Consider the following 19,127-nt stretch of genomic DNA (forward strand, 5'->3'; position numbering starts at 1 on the left):
TCCCACCTTTAAGGTAGGGTGGATACAGCTCTGCTGGGAGCTGTGCCTGTATGCCTCACTCCCTCCCATGATCAACAACTGGAAAATGTTCTAATGTGGGTTTTAGACAGGTGTTTTTTGTGTTTTGTTTTCACTTGAAAGGCAGAGTTACGAAGGCCTACTGATTAGGGAGGCCATCAGAGAGCCAAGGCCACAGTGAGGGTCTCTGGGTTCCCGAATGAGGCTGTATCCTGCTCAGGGAGTGACTAGAGGTGACTGATGTTTCACAAGGTCGCTGAGGAAACCTCCCAAACATCCCTGCTGACATGGTGTAGCGATGTCTGGCCCTCCAGGGAGCATGGTATTGATCCACTCTCAGTCAGGAAGCACCTAGAAAACACCCCCCTGCCAGGGGGAAGCCAGACACAAAGGTTGTTCGTCCCACCGGTCTGTTGACAGCCAGTGTCCCTAGGAGGTAAACCCTGGAAACTGGCAGTGGTTGCCAGGCACCAGGGCAGTGTCATGGGGGTGACTGCTTAACTGACAGCAAAGATGAGTATGTTGGGAAACTGGGGAGAGATCATGCTTGTACCACCAGTGACAGATGGAACACTTTAAAGTGGTTAAAAGGCAGACTCTTGTTCTGTGCGGACAGTGCCTCTATTTCTAAGAAAGTGTTGTGGAAGAAGGGTCTGGTGTCCAGGCCTGGGGGGAGCAGTGGACACACAGGGAGGGACAGGGACTGTCACTGGGAGGTTACTGTAATTCCCACAGGGCACCCCAGTGGCTTGGGCCAGGGAGGGACTATTTGGAAGGATTTGATGGGGTGTAGGAATTGAAACTGGAATGGCCTTCTTGCTGGCAGAACACAGAGTGACACAAGGCACAGGGTACATATGTGTGTGCATCCATGAGCGTGAATCAGTCATGAGGGCTACTCCCTGTGCAGCCTTGTCTAATGATAGACAGGGGCCCCACATTCAAGCAGTAGCATTGGGGAGGATCATCTGCCAGACCAGGGAATGATGGTGTCTGGGACTGCAGCTAGCTGTGAGCACTCAGGTAGCAAGCTGTTGGCCATCCCAAGGCAAGTGCTAAACAGCAGCCAGGGTGTGCTGGTAGCTGTCCAACAGATGGCTGCAAGTGGGGCCATATCTGTAGTATTTTCCATTCCCTGGGTGCAAATGGTCCTCTAGGCTGGTTTCACCTGCAGGGCCACACCAGGCTGGCCCAGACCCTAGAAATCCAGCAGTCATCTCTGTGTAGACCAGGCTGCAGATGGAAATGAAGGCTTTGGACATCACCTGGGTCTAGTGGAGCTTGCCAGGGTAGTGGGTGGGGAGCGCCAGAGCACCCTAACATCTTAAGGGAGATGAGGGGCTGCCCCTAGGAGAGGGGTAGGAGGACCAAAAGCGGAATTTTCTGGGCACAGAGAGGGTGGAGTCAGCAGGAAGAGGGGTAGGCTGGGAGCATATGGGCGGCAGTGTCCCTGTCTATCACTATTCTGCAAATTAGCATGCCCGGCTGTGTTTATGTTTCTGTTTTCACCATGATGACCGTGGTAATTGTCCTCATTAGGGGATGTTCAAACATGCTAGCATTCACAGAGGCAGCCCTGTTCTCCTTCTGTACCCTGGAGGGCTAACCTTACAGTGCAGCAGAATCTTCCCTCCCCAGCTCTGTGGATCCTGACTAGTCCTATAGGTACTGAATCCACAGAGCCCTAAGGCACAGTGAGGATCACAGGGCTATCAGAGGCAGTGTACTGGGCCAAAGTGACTGGTCTCAAATACTATAACCTGGGCGTGAGTTCACGCCTGTACAGCAGATGGGAGGGCCTGGGTTCAGTCAGGTTCAGCTTCCAATTCCAGCTTCCTGCTCATACATGCCCTGGGAAGTAGTAAGTGATGGCTCAACTTCTGTCCTAGCCATCCTTGTGGGATATCCAGATGGAATTCCAGGCCCCTGGCTTTCACTGGCCCAGCCCTGACTTTTATGTCCATTCAGGGTGTGAACCCCAATGGATGAAAGATCTCTGTCTGCGTTTCAAGTGAAAAATAAATCATCTTTTTATGTACAGAAGAATTTAAAAAAATCAAACACCACAGCTTACATGATTCCTGGCAGCCTCAGAGACAGTGTCCAGGGTTGAGCAGTTTGGGGCTGGAGTGTTCTGTATTCTGGCTGAGAAGGTGGAAAACAAGTATCTATACATATGGAAATTAGGAGAACTCTATATCCAAAATGTGCCTGTCAATTAAGAAGTTACGGATTACTGGAGCCCCTCTCAATGCCTACCCAAATCGAGAGTGCTAGAAAAGACCTGCCACTCAGGTGGTATGTCTTTCTTTCTGTATTCCTTAAGTCAGCAGGTGTGTGGCACACACCCTGCTGGACAGCCACAAAGATAGCACCCCTCCACACCCCCCAGGGACCTGGCATGCTGCTTTGGGTGTGAACCGGAAGCAGGCAGCCCACCAGGGGGAGCCATCGATGAGCCTTGAGTATGAGTGACATCCTCAGAGCCCACACGGAGAATGGGGACTGTGGCTGAGCATGATGATAGCACAGAAGGGCGGGGGTCAGCGGTCAAGCCTGTATGTGCAGAGGTTGGCTTGGAGTCTGGGCAGTGGGAGACTAGACACTCTGAGGGGCAGGCTGGGAAAGTGAGATAAAGGAAAGACAAAAGCTGCCACCATTGGCCATCCTCAGCCACTGCGCCAAGGGCAGGGCCAGGTCTGCTTGGTGAATTCACCTGACCACCTCCACCCACCCAGGCAGCTCCCCCTCCAGGTTCTGTAAGCCTGTCTCAGAGGGACTGTGGCCTTGCTCTCCCTCCCACCCTTTTTCCTCTGTCTGTGTCTTCTGAGCTGCCCCACCCTGCACACTCACAGACAAATATTCACTCACACATCTGTTGCTTGGTCCATTGAGCTGCAGCACCATGTGGTCAACATATGGATGCATGGAAGGTATCAGCAGAGGGACCCTTTGCAGACCTGGGAAGCCATATGACATGTGGGATTATCACCTCCCTGGTCATCCTCTGCCTAGGGCCCAGCACCCCACTCCCCCCCGAGATCCTTACAGGTCCTAGTCAGACAGCAGAAGGCAGGAAAGCACCCCCAGCCCAGGGCAGCCAGCAGAGGTGGTCCTTTGCCTATGCCACCCTTCCCCTCCGGTTCTTTTCCCAGATGGGGCCCAGGGAGGGAGAGGACATGTGGGCCCCAGGCCAGAGACCACAGAGCCTTCCTTGGACTCCCTTTGCCGCACCACCGAGAACACACTCCCCACTGGAGCCCTAGCCCCAGCTCTAGCCTGAATTTGAGCATAGAGCTTTCTGGCTGTGTAGAAGGGTGCAGCTCAAACTGGCAGATTCTGGGTTGGGCAGTGGAACTCAGAGTAGGAAAGGAGGCGGCCTGTCCCGGAGGGTGACCCAGGTGTAAGGCAGGGCTGTGGCCAGGGAGTTGATGAGCTTCTAGTGTATGTCAGGTGCATTTTTACACAGGATCCTGACCTAGACAGGTGGGGCTGCTCCTAGAGTTTTAGGGGAGCCTGAAGCAGAGAACAGGGTTCCTAGAGTTAAGAACTGTGGCCCTGTCTCGGCACTTGAATCACCAGTTGGGTGCCTACAGTGGTAGCCCCTGTAGCAGGGGCTGAAACGGTCTCTGTGGCCCCTGGTCTAGGCATTCTTCATGGGAGCCCCCTAAAGCCACTTCCTTCCAGGAAATCCCATTGGGCGGATTTCTCTGGGCTCTTGAACCCAGGGTTGCCTAAAGGGTTACACCTACCTGGGACAGGGATCTGCTTGGTGAATAAAAATGAGTCCAGATGCTGACCACAGCACTGGCCACCCAGCTCACCACGGACCTTTCTCTTTGGCAGAGGATGGCTCTTCTGTGTGTGTGCCAAATGGGGGGTAGGAAGAAAGCAGATGCCCAGGCAGCCTAGGGTGGGGAGGCAGTATGGCTGAAACCAGATGTGCAGACCCCTGCTGTCCACACCAAGGGCAAGGTCCTGTAGCCTGGTCCTCCCACACTGTCCATAGCTGGACAGTAGCACTGACGCCCCCTGCTGGCCTTTCACAGGCCAGCCTCATCCAGCTGGGGTTGGGACCAGCAGTCTGAGCTGGCCTGTGACTTTGAGCTCTCTGAATTTGCCAACCTGACAGGCCCCTCAGTCCTGGGCACACCAGGCCAGCTGGTCACTCACGGGACGGGGTGGGGGGTGGGGGGGTGGGGTGTGTGTGTGTGTGTGTGTGTGTGTGTGTGTGTGTGTGTGTGCGCCCCATCATCTCTAAATGACTTAAGCCTGAGAGATCCCTACCCAGGGCAGGAAAACTGAGACTTGGAGCCCAGCAGACATGGATGCAGGAGAGAAAGACAGCAGGGCTGAGCTAACAATGGTGTGACGGGGACTTTGCCAGTCCCTGCACGGCTGGGATTCTGTACCCAATCATAGGACGGAGGGGGGCACAGGAGACAAGTGGCCAGGTGTTGCTGGCTCTGGCAGCCTGGCATTCCCATGGTGCACTAAGGCTGCCAGTTACAAATTAGGAAAAGAGATTTTGCAAGCACCTGTCCCTCATTTACCTTAATGCAAGTACCCATTGCACATTGTAATTCATTTCCCAGCAGAGCTGGGGCTGGCTTCGGGGCCAGCCTAGGAGATCCCCTCTACAGGGAGGGAGGGGGCGTGTGCGCATGCAGGTGAAGAGCACCTGCTGGCCTGGGCTCTTCTGTAGCCACCTGATACACGTGTCTCCGGTGAAAACGACAGCACTCTTGCATGCCTCCCCCGAAGTGCCAGCTGCCAATCGGATTGAATTCGATTTCACAGGGGCTTTTGCAATACATGGAATTCACCAGCAAATTACTCTTAAAGAGGGAAAATCAATCATTTGGAGCAGAGATAAGCTGAAGGCAAGGCAGTCTCGGATTGATCCGTTTGTACAGGCGTGTGTGGAATGCAACAGATAACCTGGGGAGAGGGAGGGACTGAGAAGGAGGAGGAAAGGAAAAAGGAGAGGAGGAGAAGGAAGGGGAGAGGAGAGAGGGGGGAAATGGAGAAGAGTAGGAGGAAGAAGGGTTGAAGAAGGAAAGAGAAGTCTTGGTTCACTTGGGGCCTGACTGTGGATAAGTAGCCCTTAGCCCGGGGAAACCATCCCTCTCAGTCCACAGGCCATGGAGTCAGCATATACTGGGAGCTGCTGCGTGGCACCTGCAGGCTGTTATCTGACACTGTCCCCGCAACGTAGGGGCAGGGGTCGCACTGGGTCGCTTTCATAAAGGTGCTGATCTCAGTCATGGGGACCCTGCCTTTACCTCCCCATTCCCAAGCCCCTCCCAAAGGCCCCACGTCTGCAAGGATTAGGATTCACGTATGAATTTTGGGTAAGGCACACAAATTCAGTCTGGGAAGTGGGGCTGGTGGGGGGAAGGCTTAGGCAAAGAGGTGCAAAGCCGGAAAGGCACGGTGGGTGTTAATGAGCTCAGAGCCCAAGCTTCCCATTCTGCAGGTCCAGAAACTAAAGCCTCAGACGGGGTGGGGGGGAACTTCCCCAGTCACATAGCAATGAGTGGCAGCTGCAGAGAAACTAGTATTTCCTGACCTCAGGCCTACATTGCACAAGAGCCCAAATCACAGAGGAGTGTAAGAGCCAAAGACAAGGGCAGAGAGGTGCCCCCTCCCCGACACAAACACACATCAGAAAGGGCAACTGAGGCTCAGAGCTGCTGGGGGCTGGACAAGCCCAGAGTGTGGAAGAGAAAGGGATAGAAGGGCTTTGCCAGATGCTGGTGGGGAGCACTGAACCTCATCTATGCAGGGCTCCTTCCATGACCCTGCAGCTGGCAGCCGGTGCCCCTCCCCCTCAGGAGGGAGAGGCAGCCAGCTCTGAGGTGAAGGGACCAGGAGAGACTGTCCCCCACCGAGGTCCACTTGGCTTGGCCGTGCCTGATTGGGGTTAATTAAGCGGAAGGATGGACAAAGGAGTGATAAAGAAGATATCTTCGGTGGACTTTGATTTTTCTGCTGCTCAATAGCATGGATCAGAGCTGTGGAAAGCACGGGCAAGGGGGAGGGAAGGAAAGCTTCAGTCACGCCACGGGGAACAGATGTGGTGTGCCCTTCACCCTTGCACATGTCCAGCACTCTCCCTCCTCTGCTGCCCCGCTCTGGAATCCCCTTCCACTGCCATCCTAACAGAGCACCTCCTCTGCTCCAGGCTCCTGGCTGTGATCTCATGGTTCCCCCGCCATGGCCCCACCAGGCTGGGGAGCTGGGGGATTCAGCCCTGGCAGGCCTGATTGTGCACAGGGTTTCTGTAAGGTAGACACCAACTGGGAACTCAAAAGTCCCACCAGCCCACACAGCTCCCTGGTGCCTGTTGAGGCCCTTGGTGCATGACCCCCACCTGTTTCCTACCCCAGCCACTACCTTACTTGCTATCCCCTCCCTAGTACTCCTGGCATTTGCAGGACCCTGCTTCTTGCTCTGCAATTGAAAGGGAGTGAGGACCCCACCAGAGGCGTGCTGTTGTTCACAAAACAGGTGAGGACCCCCTAGCATTTGGGGTCCCATAAAAGGAGCAGACAAGGTCCCTGCTGTCAGGGACTTCCTGTTTTATGCAACAAAACACAGTGTACCTGTTCACAGAGCATGTGGGGAGAGAGCACGCTGGGAGGGTTGCTTCCCTCTCCCATCTTCACAGCTGAGAATACAGAGGTTCAGGAGGTAGAAATGACTTAAGGTCCTGTGTCTGGGCAGTGACAGAGCCTGCTCTCTCAGCAACCATCTCAGTGCTGGGTCTAACCCCGGCACTCCTTCTGAGGATGCCAGAGAGGGAGTCAGAGAGGTGTTGCCACCAGCAGAGCAGGTCTAGGAGTCAGGATGGGGATACACAGACAAGGGGTAGGGAGATGAAATAGCACGGAGATGGGAGTCCGCAGTGGAGTGTGGGGTGCAGGCAGCCCCCCTCCCCGCTGGGGGAGCAGGACAGAGAGAAGCCCGGCTGGGAAGTCAGGTGGCCCAGCCCTACCCAGCAGCTGGCCTAGCCAGGTTCCACTGCAAACAGTGAGTGAGTTCCTGGGTTGGGGCTCCTCCCAGGGCTGTGTGAGCAAATGCCTGTAGAGGGGCTGGCACATAATCAACCAAATAAATAGCTGCGGAGACATTACTGGGTCTGCTGACCATGCCAGAAGACCCCTGGGACACGCTCGGGCCAGGAGATGGGGAGGCGGTGTCTGGCACCCCCTGAGCCAGCCAGGCACCCCATGAGCAGGAGGCAGGTGGAGACGCAGGTGCAGGTCACTGAAGAGGCAGCCCCTTCTGGCAGCCAGCTGATAAGGAGAGGGCCTGGGTGGGGGGTTGGCAGCCTCCATCACTTGCAGTAGCCCAGCGGCCTCAGGCCAGGCAGGGACGACGTGGTGGGGGACGAGATTGCACACATCCTGCCCCCTCCTGGTAAATAAATAAAGCTGAGCCCCTCGCTGCCTCCCGCGGGCCGCCGCCAGCTCCCAGCCTGCTGCGCTGCGCCTGGGACCCGCGGCTGCCGCCAATCAGCCTTCTCATCGCCTTTCGCAGCTGGAGCAGAATTTAATCCGCGGGCTCCTCTCCACACATACACATGGGGGCTCCGTTTGATGTTCCTCTTTATCTCCTTTCCCAACAAAATCCCCCCTCCACAGCCCCAAAAGCGTACGGCTCCCGCGCCACTTCTGCCCTCCTCCCATCCGCCCCCTCCCCCCAGTGGCGCACGGGCCGGTGCACGGGAAGAGACCAGGCCAGCCGTCTTGGAGTAGCCTGCGTAGGCCCGGTGCCACCCTCGTCGACCTGAGCCGAGCCTGGGATCTGGCACCAGCGGCACCAGCGCTGCCTCATGCGGGCTGTGACGTGGCTTGCAGCAAGCATCTCTGTAGTGGAAGTGTCGGCAGGCGGGTGGCCAGCGCACCTAGCACGGGCCCCTCCCTAGGCAGCTGTGCGGCTGGAAAGCATCCTCGGACCCCAGTTCCCTTGACTTGTAAACGGGGTGGGCAGGTGCTGGCGACCCTGGGCTCCCTCCTGTGAAGGTTAGGTTTAAGTTGCAGTGTGACACATCGAGACCCCTGAAAAAGGCCCCAGGCTGAGGACTGTGTTGTAAAGGGGATTGTGCCAACTTAGCTGATGAATCTGTCAGGGTGTCTCAGGCCTTGACAGCATGGAACTGTCAGCCCCACACCAGCCACTCTAAGCCTCCTCTGCACATCCACCACCTCCTTCAGGTCGAGTCTCAGGCTGGCACTCTCCGTTTCATTGCCCTATGCAATGTTTCTCAAATCTTAGTGTCAGGGTGTCTGGAAGAGGCAGGCTCTGGGCGCAGTGATTAAGGCACCACTGTTTGGGGTGCCAGCATCCCATATCTGAAGCCCTAGATTGAGTTCCAGGCTCCTGGTCGTTGTGGGTGTTTGGGGGTTGACCCAGTGGATGGAAGATCTCTCGTTCATTCTCTGTCTAAAACTGCAGCAAAGGGCCCAGCGGTGTAGCCTAGCAGTTAAAGTCCTCGCCCTAAACACCCGGGATCCCATATGGGCGCCGGTTCTAATCCTGGCAGCTCTACTTCCCATCTAGCTCCCTGCTTGTGGCCTGGGAAAGCAGTTGAGGATGGCCCAAAGCCTTGGAACCCTGCACCCGTGTGGGATACCCGGAAGAAGTTCCTGGATCCCGGCTTTGGATCGGCATAGCATCGGCCGTTGCGCTCACTTGGGGAGTGAATCATTGGACGGAAGATCTTCCTCTCTATCTCTCCTCCTCTCTGTATATCTGACTTTGCAATAAAAATAAATAAATCTTTAAAATTGCAGCAAATAAAGAGGCATAAAAAAAAAAAAAAAGACTAGCCAGGAGAGATGGTTCAAGCACCATGAGGGACCCTACCCTCAGGGTGTTTCATTTGGCAGATGTGGCTGTGGCCCTAGGCTTGCATCTGCGAAAGGTTCCTGGGGATCTCAGATGCCCTGAGTCCCAGTGCTGCCTCTGAGCAACTGCCCATGTTAGGTGCCCATTGGAGTAACTAACCTGAGGCCTCTGCAGACTCCCTGGGCTGGGCATGCACTCCTTCCCCTGTGGACTTTCCTTGTTCTAGAGTATGCAAATATGGTGTGTAATGGAAGACAGCTGCCTCTCTATGCCTCTCACCTGCTGGCGTCTTCTGGACCCGTGTGCATGCCTCTGAGCCATTTTCCCTGTGCCATTGCAGGCTTTAAAACCCTAGCCATGCAGCTTGGTTCCTGAGGCATGTTCAAGGACCATACCGCCAGGCCCCACTCACAGGTGATTCTGTCGCCATGGCTCTCGGCTTCTGCATTGGGTTTTAGATATCTCTGGCAGTTCTGTCTATCCAGGGGAAGGCCCAGGTGTTTGCCAAGGTCACTTTGCTGTTTTGCACAACCTCCAGGTCTTTCCCTGCCCCAGAACTTTGAGTGGCTTCCCATTGCCCGTGGGAGCAATGCTGAAGTCCTCTGAAGGGTGCCCAGGTGGGACCTGTGTGTAACCAGGCCCTTCCATAGGCCAGCAACTTCTCAAGGTTCTCAATCACACAGGCTCTGTGACAACCATAGTGATTCTCCATGCCATACTCTGAAATAGGCTGATGTTTCTCACAAGGTAGTCCCCGGACAACGTTGATAATGACTGGAATTTGGCTCACAAGTCCCTGCCCAGACTTAGAGAACAGAAATCACAAGGGAGCAACTACTGAGGGCATGGGAGAAGTGATTCCTCCTTTTTTTCCTAACAGTGATTCAAAGCTCCCGTTCTGAGGTTCTATTTGGCCTCACCCTAGGGTCTTGTTTGCCCTGGTGTCCAATCTTGCCTCTCTATGCCCATGGACCTGCACTCAGACCACCTATGATGGACTTGGACTCTGTTTCCTATAATCTGGAAGGAAATGTGAGATGGTGGGAAGACATGAGGGCATAGCCCACTCATCACTGTGCAGTTGGCTCCCTCCATGTCCCTAGGGACTCACTCAACCTCCCACAAGTCTGTTACCCAAGGGATGTGCCCCACCTCCTGGTCATGGAAAGAAGAGGGCATGGGGTGACTGGTGAGGGCCTGTCTGGGGCACTGCCTGTGTAACACCCAGAGGTAGGATGTGCACAACTCCCACCCATTCTCTGGCCTCTCGGAGTTCCCTGGATTACCACAGATCGCACTGGCACCGGCGAGAGAAGTGCTCTGCAGCTGTAGGATGAGGCGGCACAGCTGGTTTCTAGCATTCAGAGCAGTACTTGGTGAAGAGCAGGTGTTTGCTGTGCTCTGCTCCGTGGCCCTTGTCCTCACCAATGTGGACATCGGTGTGTCCAGCGATGGGGCAGTGAGTAGGGTGTGGTTCTAAGGGGAAAAGTACCATGCAGAGCATACGCTCACAGTGCACTCACAAAACCTGGCTTTCCTGAGAAAAACACAGGGCAGAGATTGGGATATGTAGCCCTGCCCTGCGGAAGGCTCTCAAGTGTCTGGTGGCAGGCACAGGGGGCCGTGTGCGTGCCTCTTATGCTCCTGAATTAGTATAGGATGTTCTGTGCCTGCATATCATGTTGCTATCATGTTCTCAAAGTAAACCTGGACAGTGCTGGGAGCTCTTCCTTGCAGGGGCATTATTTGGGAACCCTGGGGTTGGGATGCCGTAGCCCTGGCCCCAGCCCTCCCAGCTGTGGACATGGGATGAGGGGCTGGAGAGCAGGGAGACAGCAGCCCTGCCTCCTCCCACCTCCTCCCCTCTGTGCCCTCGCCTATCCTGCAGGCACACTCGCCTCTGTCAGCACCCCCAGGCTGTGCACGGGGCTACAGGGAGCAGTCTTGGATGGGGTAGCCCCTCCCACTTGCTGATCCAGGGTCTCACAGGTTTTCTTTCTACTTCCTTCCTCCTCTTCGTACTTCTCTGGCTCCTTCTCTCCGGCTGGTCCCTCCTCTCTGTCTCCGTGTCCTCTGACTGACCGGCTCCCTCTGCTAGAACTTGGTAAGTGAACCTCGGGAGGCAGGGCTGTGAGCAGGGAAGCAGGTGCCCTGGGGGGCTGGAGGGGATGCTTCACCCTTGCTCCATCCTGACCCAGACCCAGCCCAGCTCCCCTCTCAAGCCTGTGGTTCACTGGGCCATGGCCTGGGGAGGGAGATGTGTTGGTGTCACATGCTCTCAGCTGTCACGCTTCACTACCTCTGGCTATTCATGTCCTGGGGATGTGTAATTGGTCCCCTGCATCTGATGGGACGGATGCCATCTGGGGATAGCTGGGGATTCTTGGGCCCCGTACACACAGCATGCCATCTCTTCCTCACCCTAACCCACAGACCTGCTATATAACAGCAAACGTGCTTATTGTAAAAATCCCAGAAACTGGGCCCAGCGCAGTGGCCTAGTGGTTAAAGTCCTTGCCTTGAATGCACCAGGATCCCATATGGGCGCCGATTCTAATCCTGGCAGCCCCGCTTCCCATCCAGCTCCCTGCTTGTGGCCTGGGAAAACATTCGAGGATGGCCCAAAGCCTTGGGACCCTGCACCCGTGTGGGAGACCTGTAGGAAGTTCCTGGCTCCTGGCTTTGGATCGGCACAGCATCGGCTGTTGCACTCACTTGGGGAGTGAATCATTGGACGGAAGATCTTCCTCCCTGTCTCTCCTCCTCTCTGTATATCTGGCTTTGCAATAAAAATAAATCTTTAAAAAATCCAAGAAACTACTTGGTAAATCCTAACCCTACTTCAGCCCACACATGTGCGGAAGTACCTATGGGTCCACTCCAGAGGCCTAAAAATCCTGGGAGCTTCCCAGGAACTTCCTGAAGGGGGAAGGACCTGCCCTTGCTCAGGTTGCCTGGTTGCCACTCCCCTTACCAGGAACAGCTTCCAGAAGGAAGCACCTGAGTGTCCCCTGGCGTGGGCTGGGCACAAGAGTGAGAATATCTGTCCCATGACCCCCAGAGCTCAGGTCTGTGACCCCCACCAGGGTCAGCATGAGGCTGTGAAGTGCTCCCTGAGTGCTCCCCAAGGAAATGGTTCAGAGGGAAGAAGGGGAGCAGCCTCCCTCCCCCCACCGCCTTAGCCTCTCTCCTCTGGTAGCCACTTAGCTGCTTCTCTGCTCTCGGCTCCCCCTGAGCTCATCCCTGCTGCTTCCTCCATCTGTGGCTGGCAGGTTCCTCCCCCTTTAGGGGGCCACTGGGGTAGAGTGGGAAGTGGAGGTGATGAGTGACACAGGCCCCATAGAAGGAATGTTGTGGGCATGCAGAAGGGTGATACAGGCAGAAAGAGGGGGAGGAGACTTCCAGACAGCCTGGACATGGGCAGCAGCAGGGGCTGGGGGACCATGCCAGCTCCTGCTGTGAGCAAAGAGGCAAGCTAGTCTCTCAGGACTCCCCTCTGCACCCACTCCAGGCTCTGGGTCCCGCCCTCCCGTGTCCTGCCTGACCTGCTGCTTTGTGTTCCTGCACCAGGGCCTGAACAGCATGTTTGAGGTATACCTGGTGGGCAACAACTCACACCATTTCATCATCTCTCCGACCTCCGTGCAAGGAAAAGCCGACATCCGCATCCGTGTGGCTATCCCGCTGGACTATGAGACCGTGGACCGCTACGACTTCGATGTAAGGCTCCCCCTCCTCTCCTGGGACTGCTGGGCAGGGACAGGGCGAAGTGAATACCATTCCCTTAAATCTCACCTTCCCCTGTGGAGCCTGAGAGACAGTAGGGCTGGCCCTGTGCACAGGACATGAGGACATGTGCAGGAACCGAGTAGGATTTTACCAGCTCCAGAGCGCCCTTGACCCCAAGAGGCCTCCCCTGCCCTTTACCTGCCAGCCCAGCACCCTAAGCATCCCCACTATGCACTGCAGAATTGGGGGCTGCCTCAGCCCTCTGGAGCAGTTGGAGAATGGGGAGATCATGGCTGCTTGGTGACTTGAACAGGGTGGACGTGACTGTGACAGGTATCCCAGATTGGGACAGCCAAGGCCCCAGGAGGACTTTCAGGGTTAGGACTGCACAGGCGCATGTAGGAGCTCACCCAGCCCTGCTCTGCCGCTCCCTCATCTGCAGCTCTTTGCCAACGAGAGTGTCCCTGACCATGTGGGCTACGCCAAGGTGAAGATCACCCTCATCAATGAGAATGACAACCGACCTGTCTTCAGCCAGCCCCTGTACAACGTCAGCTTGTATGAGAACGTCACCGTGGGCACCTCCGTGCTGACAGTGCTGGTAAGTACCCACAACCTGCAGGGCAGGCCCTGACAGGCCACAGAGCTGTCCCCCAGGTGCAAGAAGTCTCTGGGCTCTTCGTAGTGGTGCCCCTTTGTTGGGAATGGAAGAGGCCAGCCTGGGGAAGGACTTAGAGCAAGGATATGTGGGTTTTCTGTCTTGTCTTTGGTTGCTGCGAACACCCTGTAATGTGTGGGGCAGATGCCTCCTTCTCTGGGGAAGGTGACCTTCTGGATCCGAGCAGAGGCCCAGAGAAGAAAGTTCTGTAAGGGTACCTAGGTGCCCAGCTGCCCTTGGATCACCTGCTCTTTAACAAGGGTCCCCTCCCAGGGTCCATTTTAGGTCCATCTTGGTGGCAAGGGACAGAAACTGTTGAGTGGTTCAGGCTGAAAACAAAACAAAACAAAACAAAAAAACCCTCAGCTCATGTAACTCAAAAGTATGAGGTGATTTCAGGCATGGCTGCATCCAGTCCCTCGATTGAGCAGGAATCTATTTTGAGCACTGGGCTCTGCTTTCTCCATTAGCAGATGGGTGCACTAGCACTTCTAGTTCTTGCCTTACCGATTTATCAGCTCTGGTGGAGAGAAACAAAATTCTCCCTCAGATTACCAGCCCAGGTCCCAGAGCTGGCTCTCACTGGGGCCCCAGTTGTAGAGCAGGTGAGCTGAGCCTCCTCTGTGCCTGCTGGGATGGCCCACACAAGCCCCGCCTACTTCCTTCTCATGCTCACAATCCCAGGGTCTGTAGGACTGCTAAGACACCCAGGGGCCGTGTCATGCACAGGAATGTTCTGCAGCAGGACCTTGGGCTTAGTTTGGCCCATGACTTCAAATGAGCCTGCATGGACCCTGGTCTCCTTGCCTTTGCCACTTGCTAGCCCATGCATGTGGCTCAGGAGCTTTTATTTACTCACCTGTAAAATGGGCCTGTGACCTCCCAAGTTTGCCATGGGAAGGGTATGAAAGCATCCCTGGATAACCTGCATTTGCCCAGGCCTCTCTACGAAGCTTTTTGGGTCCACAGCAGGTAGCAGGTTTCCCAGCAACACAGACACACCTGCTGCCCTGCCCTGCCCTAGTCTCCCTGCTCTGCCCCGTACCTTCCCCCACTTACACCCCAGGGCCAGCTTCTTCTTCCCACTTTCCTCTGCACCAGAGGAGCTGGAGGGAGAGCTGCCTGCTCAGGGACTCAGCTCCTTCCTCCTGACCTTTCCCGGGATGTTATTAAAGCATTTCATGGGCAGCTGTGTCAGGGAAAAATTTACGAGGAAAAGGAAAATGTTTTAATTTGCACCGTAGGCAGGAGAGGAGCCTTCCCCTCCCAGCATGGCCCTGCTTCTGTGTGTGCCGAGGCGAAGGCTGGCCCTGGGTGGCACTCTGGGCTAAGAGGGGCTGTGCTGCCAGCCTGGGCATCGGGTTAGAGGTGGAGAGCTGGCCCTTCTCAGTCCCATGTCCTTGGACAACCCTAGCATAGTCTTTGAGGTGTGAACATGGCACAATGAGTTTCCACCAGTGGAGGGGAAGGTAGAGACGATAAAGTCAGTAGATGCCCAACCCACCAGAAACCAGGCCAGAATCAGGAGCTCTCAGCTCAGGGCATGCTCCTCGGGAGTTGGGGTAGGGTACTGGGTGAGCATCAGTGGCAGCCAATGCCCTGGAGGTGACCACACTTGGACTGCACCTGTGCGTGTTGCACCAGACCCTGCCGATTGCAGCTTGTCCTGGCTGTAAGGAGCATTGGGGGCCGGGGCGGGGGGGTCAGGACAGCTTCCATCCACTCTGACAGCAGACTCTGGGTTACTGTTTACTTTGTTCCGGCTGTGTTCTTATAATGCTTCATTCTCTTGCTGTTGCCTCTTGTGACACTGGAGTCAGAACCATGGCCAGAGCCTAGCAGGGGAGACTCTGCTCCCGCAGCCTCAGCTCCAGTGACTGCTAGCTGGAGACTGGGTCAGCAGGGCCCCTCGCTCCTGGGCTTGGCTAGACTGCTGCCTGAGCACCTGCTCATGGGGCCTGTCTCAGCAGGGGATTCTGAGTGGGAATTCCCCAGAGACTTCCCCTTTTGGCTTTTTCTAACCTGGCCTTCAAATCACCCTTCACCGTTTCTAAAGCTGAATTCTAGCAGCTTTAGGTCACTAAGGCTTAAGGTTTAAGGGGAAGTGGGGCATGGACTGATGTGAGGTCTCAGCACCTTGGAGCTCCCTCCAGTGCATAATGCCATCACAGCAAGGCTATGTGTGCACTCATACCTGGCAGACAGTGGTTTCCCTGCTGCTCTCAACCTGGGGGAGGGATGGACTCTCAGTGGATGGAAAACTGTCCTGATCAGGGTTGGGGGTGGAGGAAGACCGTGGATCTAGCTGCTCCCCAGCACTCCCAAGCCAGTTGCTAGTGGTGTTCATGCCCTCTGAAGCCTGAGCTGGCATTCCAGCCAGACATTGCAGCCCAGCCCTGAAGCTGCTTATGTTCAGCAGCTCAGCATCTCCTCCCAGAGTTTCTGCTCATACCTCCTCCTGCCTGCGCCTGGCTATCCCTTCCTGCTGCTGGAGACTGTCTTGCTAAGCCTCAGGAGCAGCCTGGGGCATCAAAAGTGCTGCCCCTGGGGAATCCGTATGCACCTTACCTAGTCCTGGAACTCCCTCCTGGGGCCCAGTATACCCTGCCTGGAGTCTCCCTACTGCTCTCCCACCGTCTATCTGACATCCCTCCCCAGGCGGGCTCCCTCCGCCTCTGCCTCCCACCCTACTGCCCAGAGCTGGTTTGATTCTCATAGTCTGGACTTCAGGGTGGCTTCCTTGGAGGAAGGGGTGTGGCCAGAGACCTCCTGGGGAAACTGAGGCATGGAGAGGACAGATCAGACAGCCAAGATTCCCCAATGGCAAAGATGCATCTCCAAGTCCAATGCCTTGTAGTCCCACATTTCACATCTCTGCCAGGCTCCCTGTGAGTCTTCTCTGGGGAAGAGTATATAGAAAGGGAGCTCCTGGCCACTGGCTTGCTACATGACCGTCAGTGATCTCGTCGCCTCTGCAGGCGTCAACCTATGGTTCAGTCCCAGGAAAGGACAGGTTGAATGCCTTCCAAATGCCTGTCCTTGGTCAGAGGTTCAGAGGATACAGACCCCAGCACAGGAAGCAAAGCATGACTAGGATAGAATGACAGCCACCAGACCAGAGGGTCCTCTTCATTAAGATGTGTGGATCCAAGATCAAGGCTGAAAGCTGCCCAGCCCCTTGCCTGGTTTTGAGGACTAGTCCCTGGGGCCATGTTGGCCCTCTGTTAACCCCTGTGTCTCCCACAGTCACACTGGGCCATCCCATACCTGTTCTGTATGGAGCTCTGTGCTGTGTGGGGCAGAGGACCTGATTGTTGCCCTCTGCTGGAGGCTCTGTGGTGATGGGGGCAGGAGTCAGTTGGTACACGTCAGAGAGTCTCACCAAGGAAGTGCTTCCTGAAGGAGAAACCAGCTGGCCAAGGTCGGGCAGTGACAGGACACTCCCTGGAGTGGTCAGGGGATCCAGGTGAAGAATTTTGTGTTGAAAATCCAGAAAGGTGCCTGCCCAGGTCAGGAAGCCACGGATGAAAGGGTATAAGGCCAGAGCATAGCAGGAGGCAGGCACACAGCGAGCAGGTGGGACACGAGGTCAGGAGTGGATGAAGCCCAGCAGAGGGAGCCAGGAGGTCAGGAGTGGATGAAGCCCAGCAGAGGGAGCAGGGAGCCAGATAACAGTGTGCTGATGGATAGTGTGAGAGGAGGGCAGGGGACAGAGGGGCTCCAGAGAAGTAGGCGGGGGGGGGGGGGTAGGTTCAGCACTGAGGCTATGTCCAGAAGCTGGCTGAGAGACAATGGCTCAAGCCCCACAGGTGAGGAGAGGTGAGGAGTGACTCCTTCCAGCTCACACTCAAGCTCAAGCCACTGAGGCCAGCGAGGTGCCTCACCCTGCAGCTCCGCTGACTGGCCAGGTGGACCCCTGGCCTCTGTAGGCCTGCCCAGCTTCCCTCCAGCAGATGGACTTGGGCTGGTCATTGCTGATCCCTGGCCAAGAAAGCTCTCCACTCCCTTGGCCACACAAAGAGGAGTTTCAGCAGTATTGAGTCAAAGTCAGATTGAGTCAAAGTCAGGCGTGTGCACAGTGGGGTCGCAACTTGTCATTTGCCTAAGCATTCATGGAAGCCGTGTTGTTCCTGGAACGGACTCTCCCTGCTGCTGTTAGCATTGGCTCCACTTGTCTCTACCATTGCATAAAACTTCTGACAGCAATTGCCACCATGAATTATTAGTGAGTCTGAGAGATGAGAACATGGCCCAATGAGTAGGCCCCATCTGGATACCCCAGCAAAACCCAGAGAGGAGAGGCAGACTGTGCTTGGGGAAGACAGCCCTTGTACATGGGAAGCAAGACCTCCCCATAGGTCCAATCCTCCCTCAGCTACCCTTCCCAGCCCCCCACCTGGTGAGCTCTCCCGACCCTTCCTCCTGACACCCCTCACCGTTGGCATCTTAATTGATCTCATTGTTCTCAAGCCCCTTGAGACCTGAGACTCCAGCTGTGCTTAAACAGAACAAAATCTCTTCCAATTTCCCCACCGTTTAAAAGAAAATTGAATTCTTTATCTGCAGTCTGGGGAGGGGAAGAGGAGGCCAGAGAGAAAAAGAGAGAGAATCGAAACCATGGGTCACCCCAGTCCTGCTCCCAAACTGCCCTGCATGCCTTCCCTGACTGGGGTGAGGGGGGGTGTCTGGGTCTATATCCTGGGTCCCTTTAATCCTCTCTCAGTTCCTTTCCAGCCTGAGGGGCTGGGGTGCAGTGTGGCCAGGGCTGGGAGGAGGCTGAACTGGCAAAGATTGACAGCCGGGAGTTGCTCTGTCAGGCCTCAGTGCTCCTAGCCTGTGTTGATCTTCTTAATCTAAATATCAATCCGTAAAACTGAAATAGGATGGAATGAAAGGCAGAACAGGCGCTAAAGAGAGGCTGTTCTCCCTACCAGCAGCCTAGGCTTCTGGGAGAGGCTAGACAGGGTGTTGGAGCCAAGCTTCCTGCACATCCAACCCCGAGGTGCCTGGTTCTGGTCCTGGTCCTGGGGAAGATGTGACAGGCTCAACAGATCTATCATTCGATTCATGGACTTACGGCATCTGGAGCAGGGGCCTTGTTGCCTGTTGGGGTTTGAAGCACCCTGCAGCCTCTGCCCCAGTGCCCTGAAAACCACCCTGTCCTTGACCAGGAGATCTGCTGCTGCCACCAGCCTTTGCCCAGTGAGGATCTGGTCACTCTCACATGACCAGGTCGAGGGCCTGGAGAGGTTGGGAGACACCACACACTTCACAACCTGTCACTCCTCTCCTATGTGTAACACACCTGGCCCAGAGGCTCAGTTGCCTGCCCCAGCACCATCAGCCAGTGGGCAGTGCAAACCCACTGCACAGCTCCTAGATGTTCCCCTCACATTTGCTGATCACCAGCAGGAATTTGGCTCTTCCCCATAGTCCCGGGTGAGCGAACCTGCAGGGCAGGAGCCATCCCCTCATTGGGTGACCTTGAGCAGGTGCCTGGCACCAGGTGCCTCAGCATCCTCATCTGGAAAATGAACAGTTTGCGCTGAATGCCTTCCAAGCCCTCTGTCTGTGCTAACAGCATGTGACTGTCTACCCCAGAAAGTCCCGTCCTGGGCTGAGAACCCAAGGCTCCCAGCCTTCGTGCCTGTCACAGATCACCCAGCAGTAGCTTAGCTGCTGATTGCTCCCACTCAGGTGAGTGCTCAGAGGATGCTAAAGTGAAGACGAAGCCCAACCCCCTGGACCAAGGGACAATAGTATCCCTGTGATTGACCAGGACCAGAGCGAGTACTTAGCTGCTGCCTGTGTGAAGTCGGCCTGAGCCAGGTGCTAGGAGGGCTGGGCAAGGAGTAGCCACCGGGGC

General features: G+C 55.8%; 1 protein-coding gene across 2 annotated transcripts in view; it reads left to right on the forward strand.

Moving 5' to 3' along the window:
* CDH23 (cadherin related 23) overlaps nt 1-19,127 on the forward strand; it is a 307,817-nt gene that overhangs the window by 162,274 nt on the left and 126,416 nt on the right. Inside the window, exons 11-13 of one of the 2 annotated variants that reach the window (XM_040975899.1) lie at nt 10,973-10,978; nt 12,445-12,594; nt 13,046-13,204. In XM_040975899.1, the coding sequence (XP_040831833.1) occupies nt 10,973-10,978; nt 12,445-12,594; nt 13,046-13,204 (315 nt within the window). The remainder of the gene's footprint in view (nt 1-10,972; nt 10,979-12,444; nt 12,595-13,045; nt 13,205-19,127) is intronic. The other variant, XM_040975900.1, reaches the window with a different exon arrangement.

This window comes from Ochotona curzoniae, unplaced genomic scaffold, assembly GCF_017591425.1.
Source record: "Ochotona curzoniae isolate NIBS_2020 unplaced genomic scaffold, NIBS_Ocur_1.0 contig_2692, whole genome shotgun sequence".
NCBI classification, from domain to species: domain Eukaryota; kingdom Metazoa; phylum Chordata; class Mammalia; order Lagomorpha; family Ochotonidae; genus Ochotona; species Ochotona curzoniae.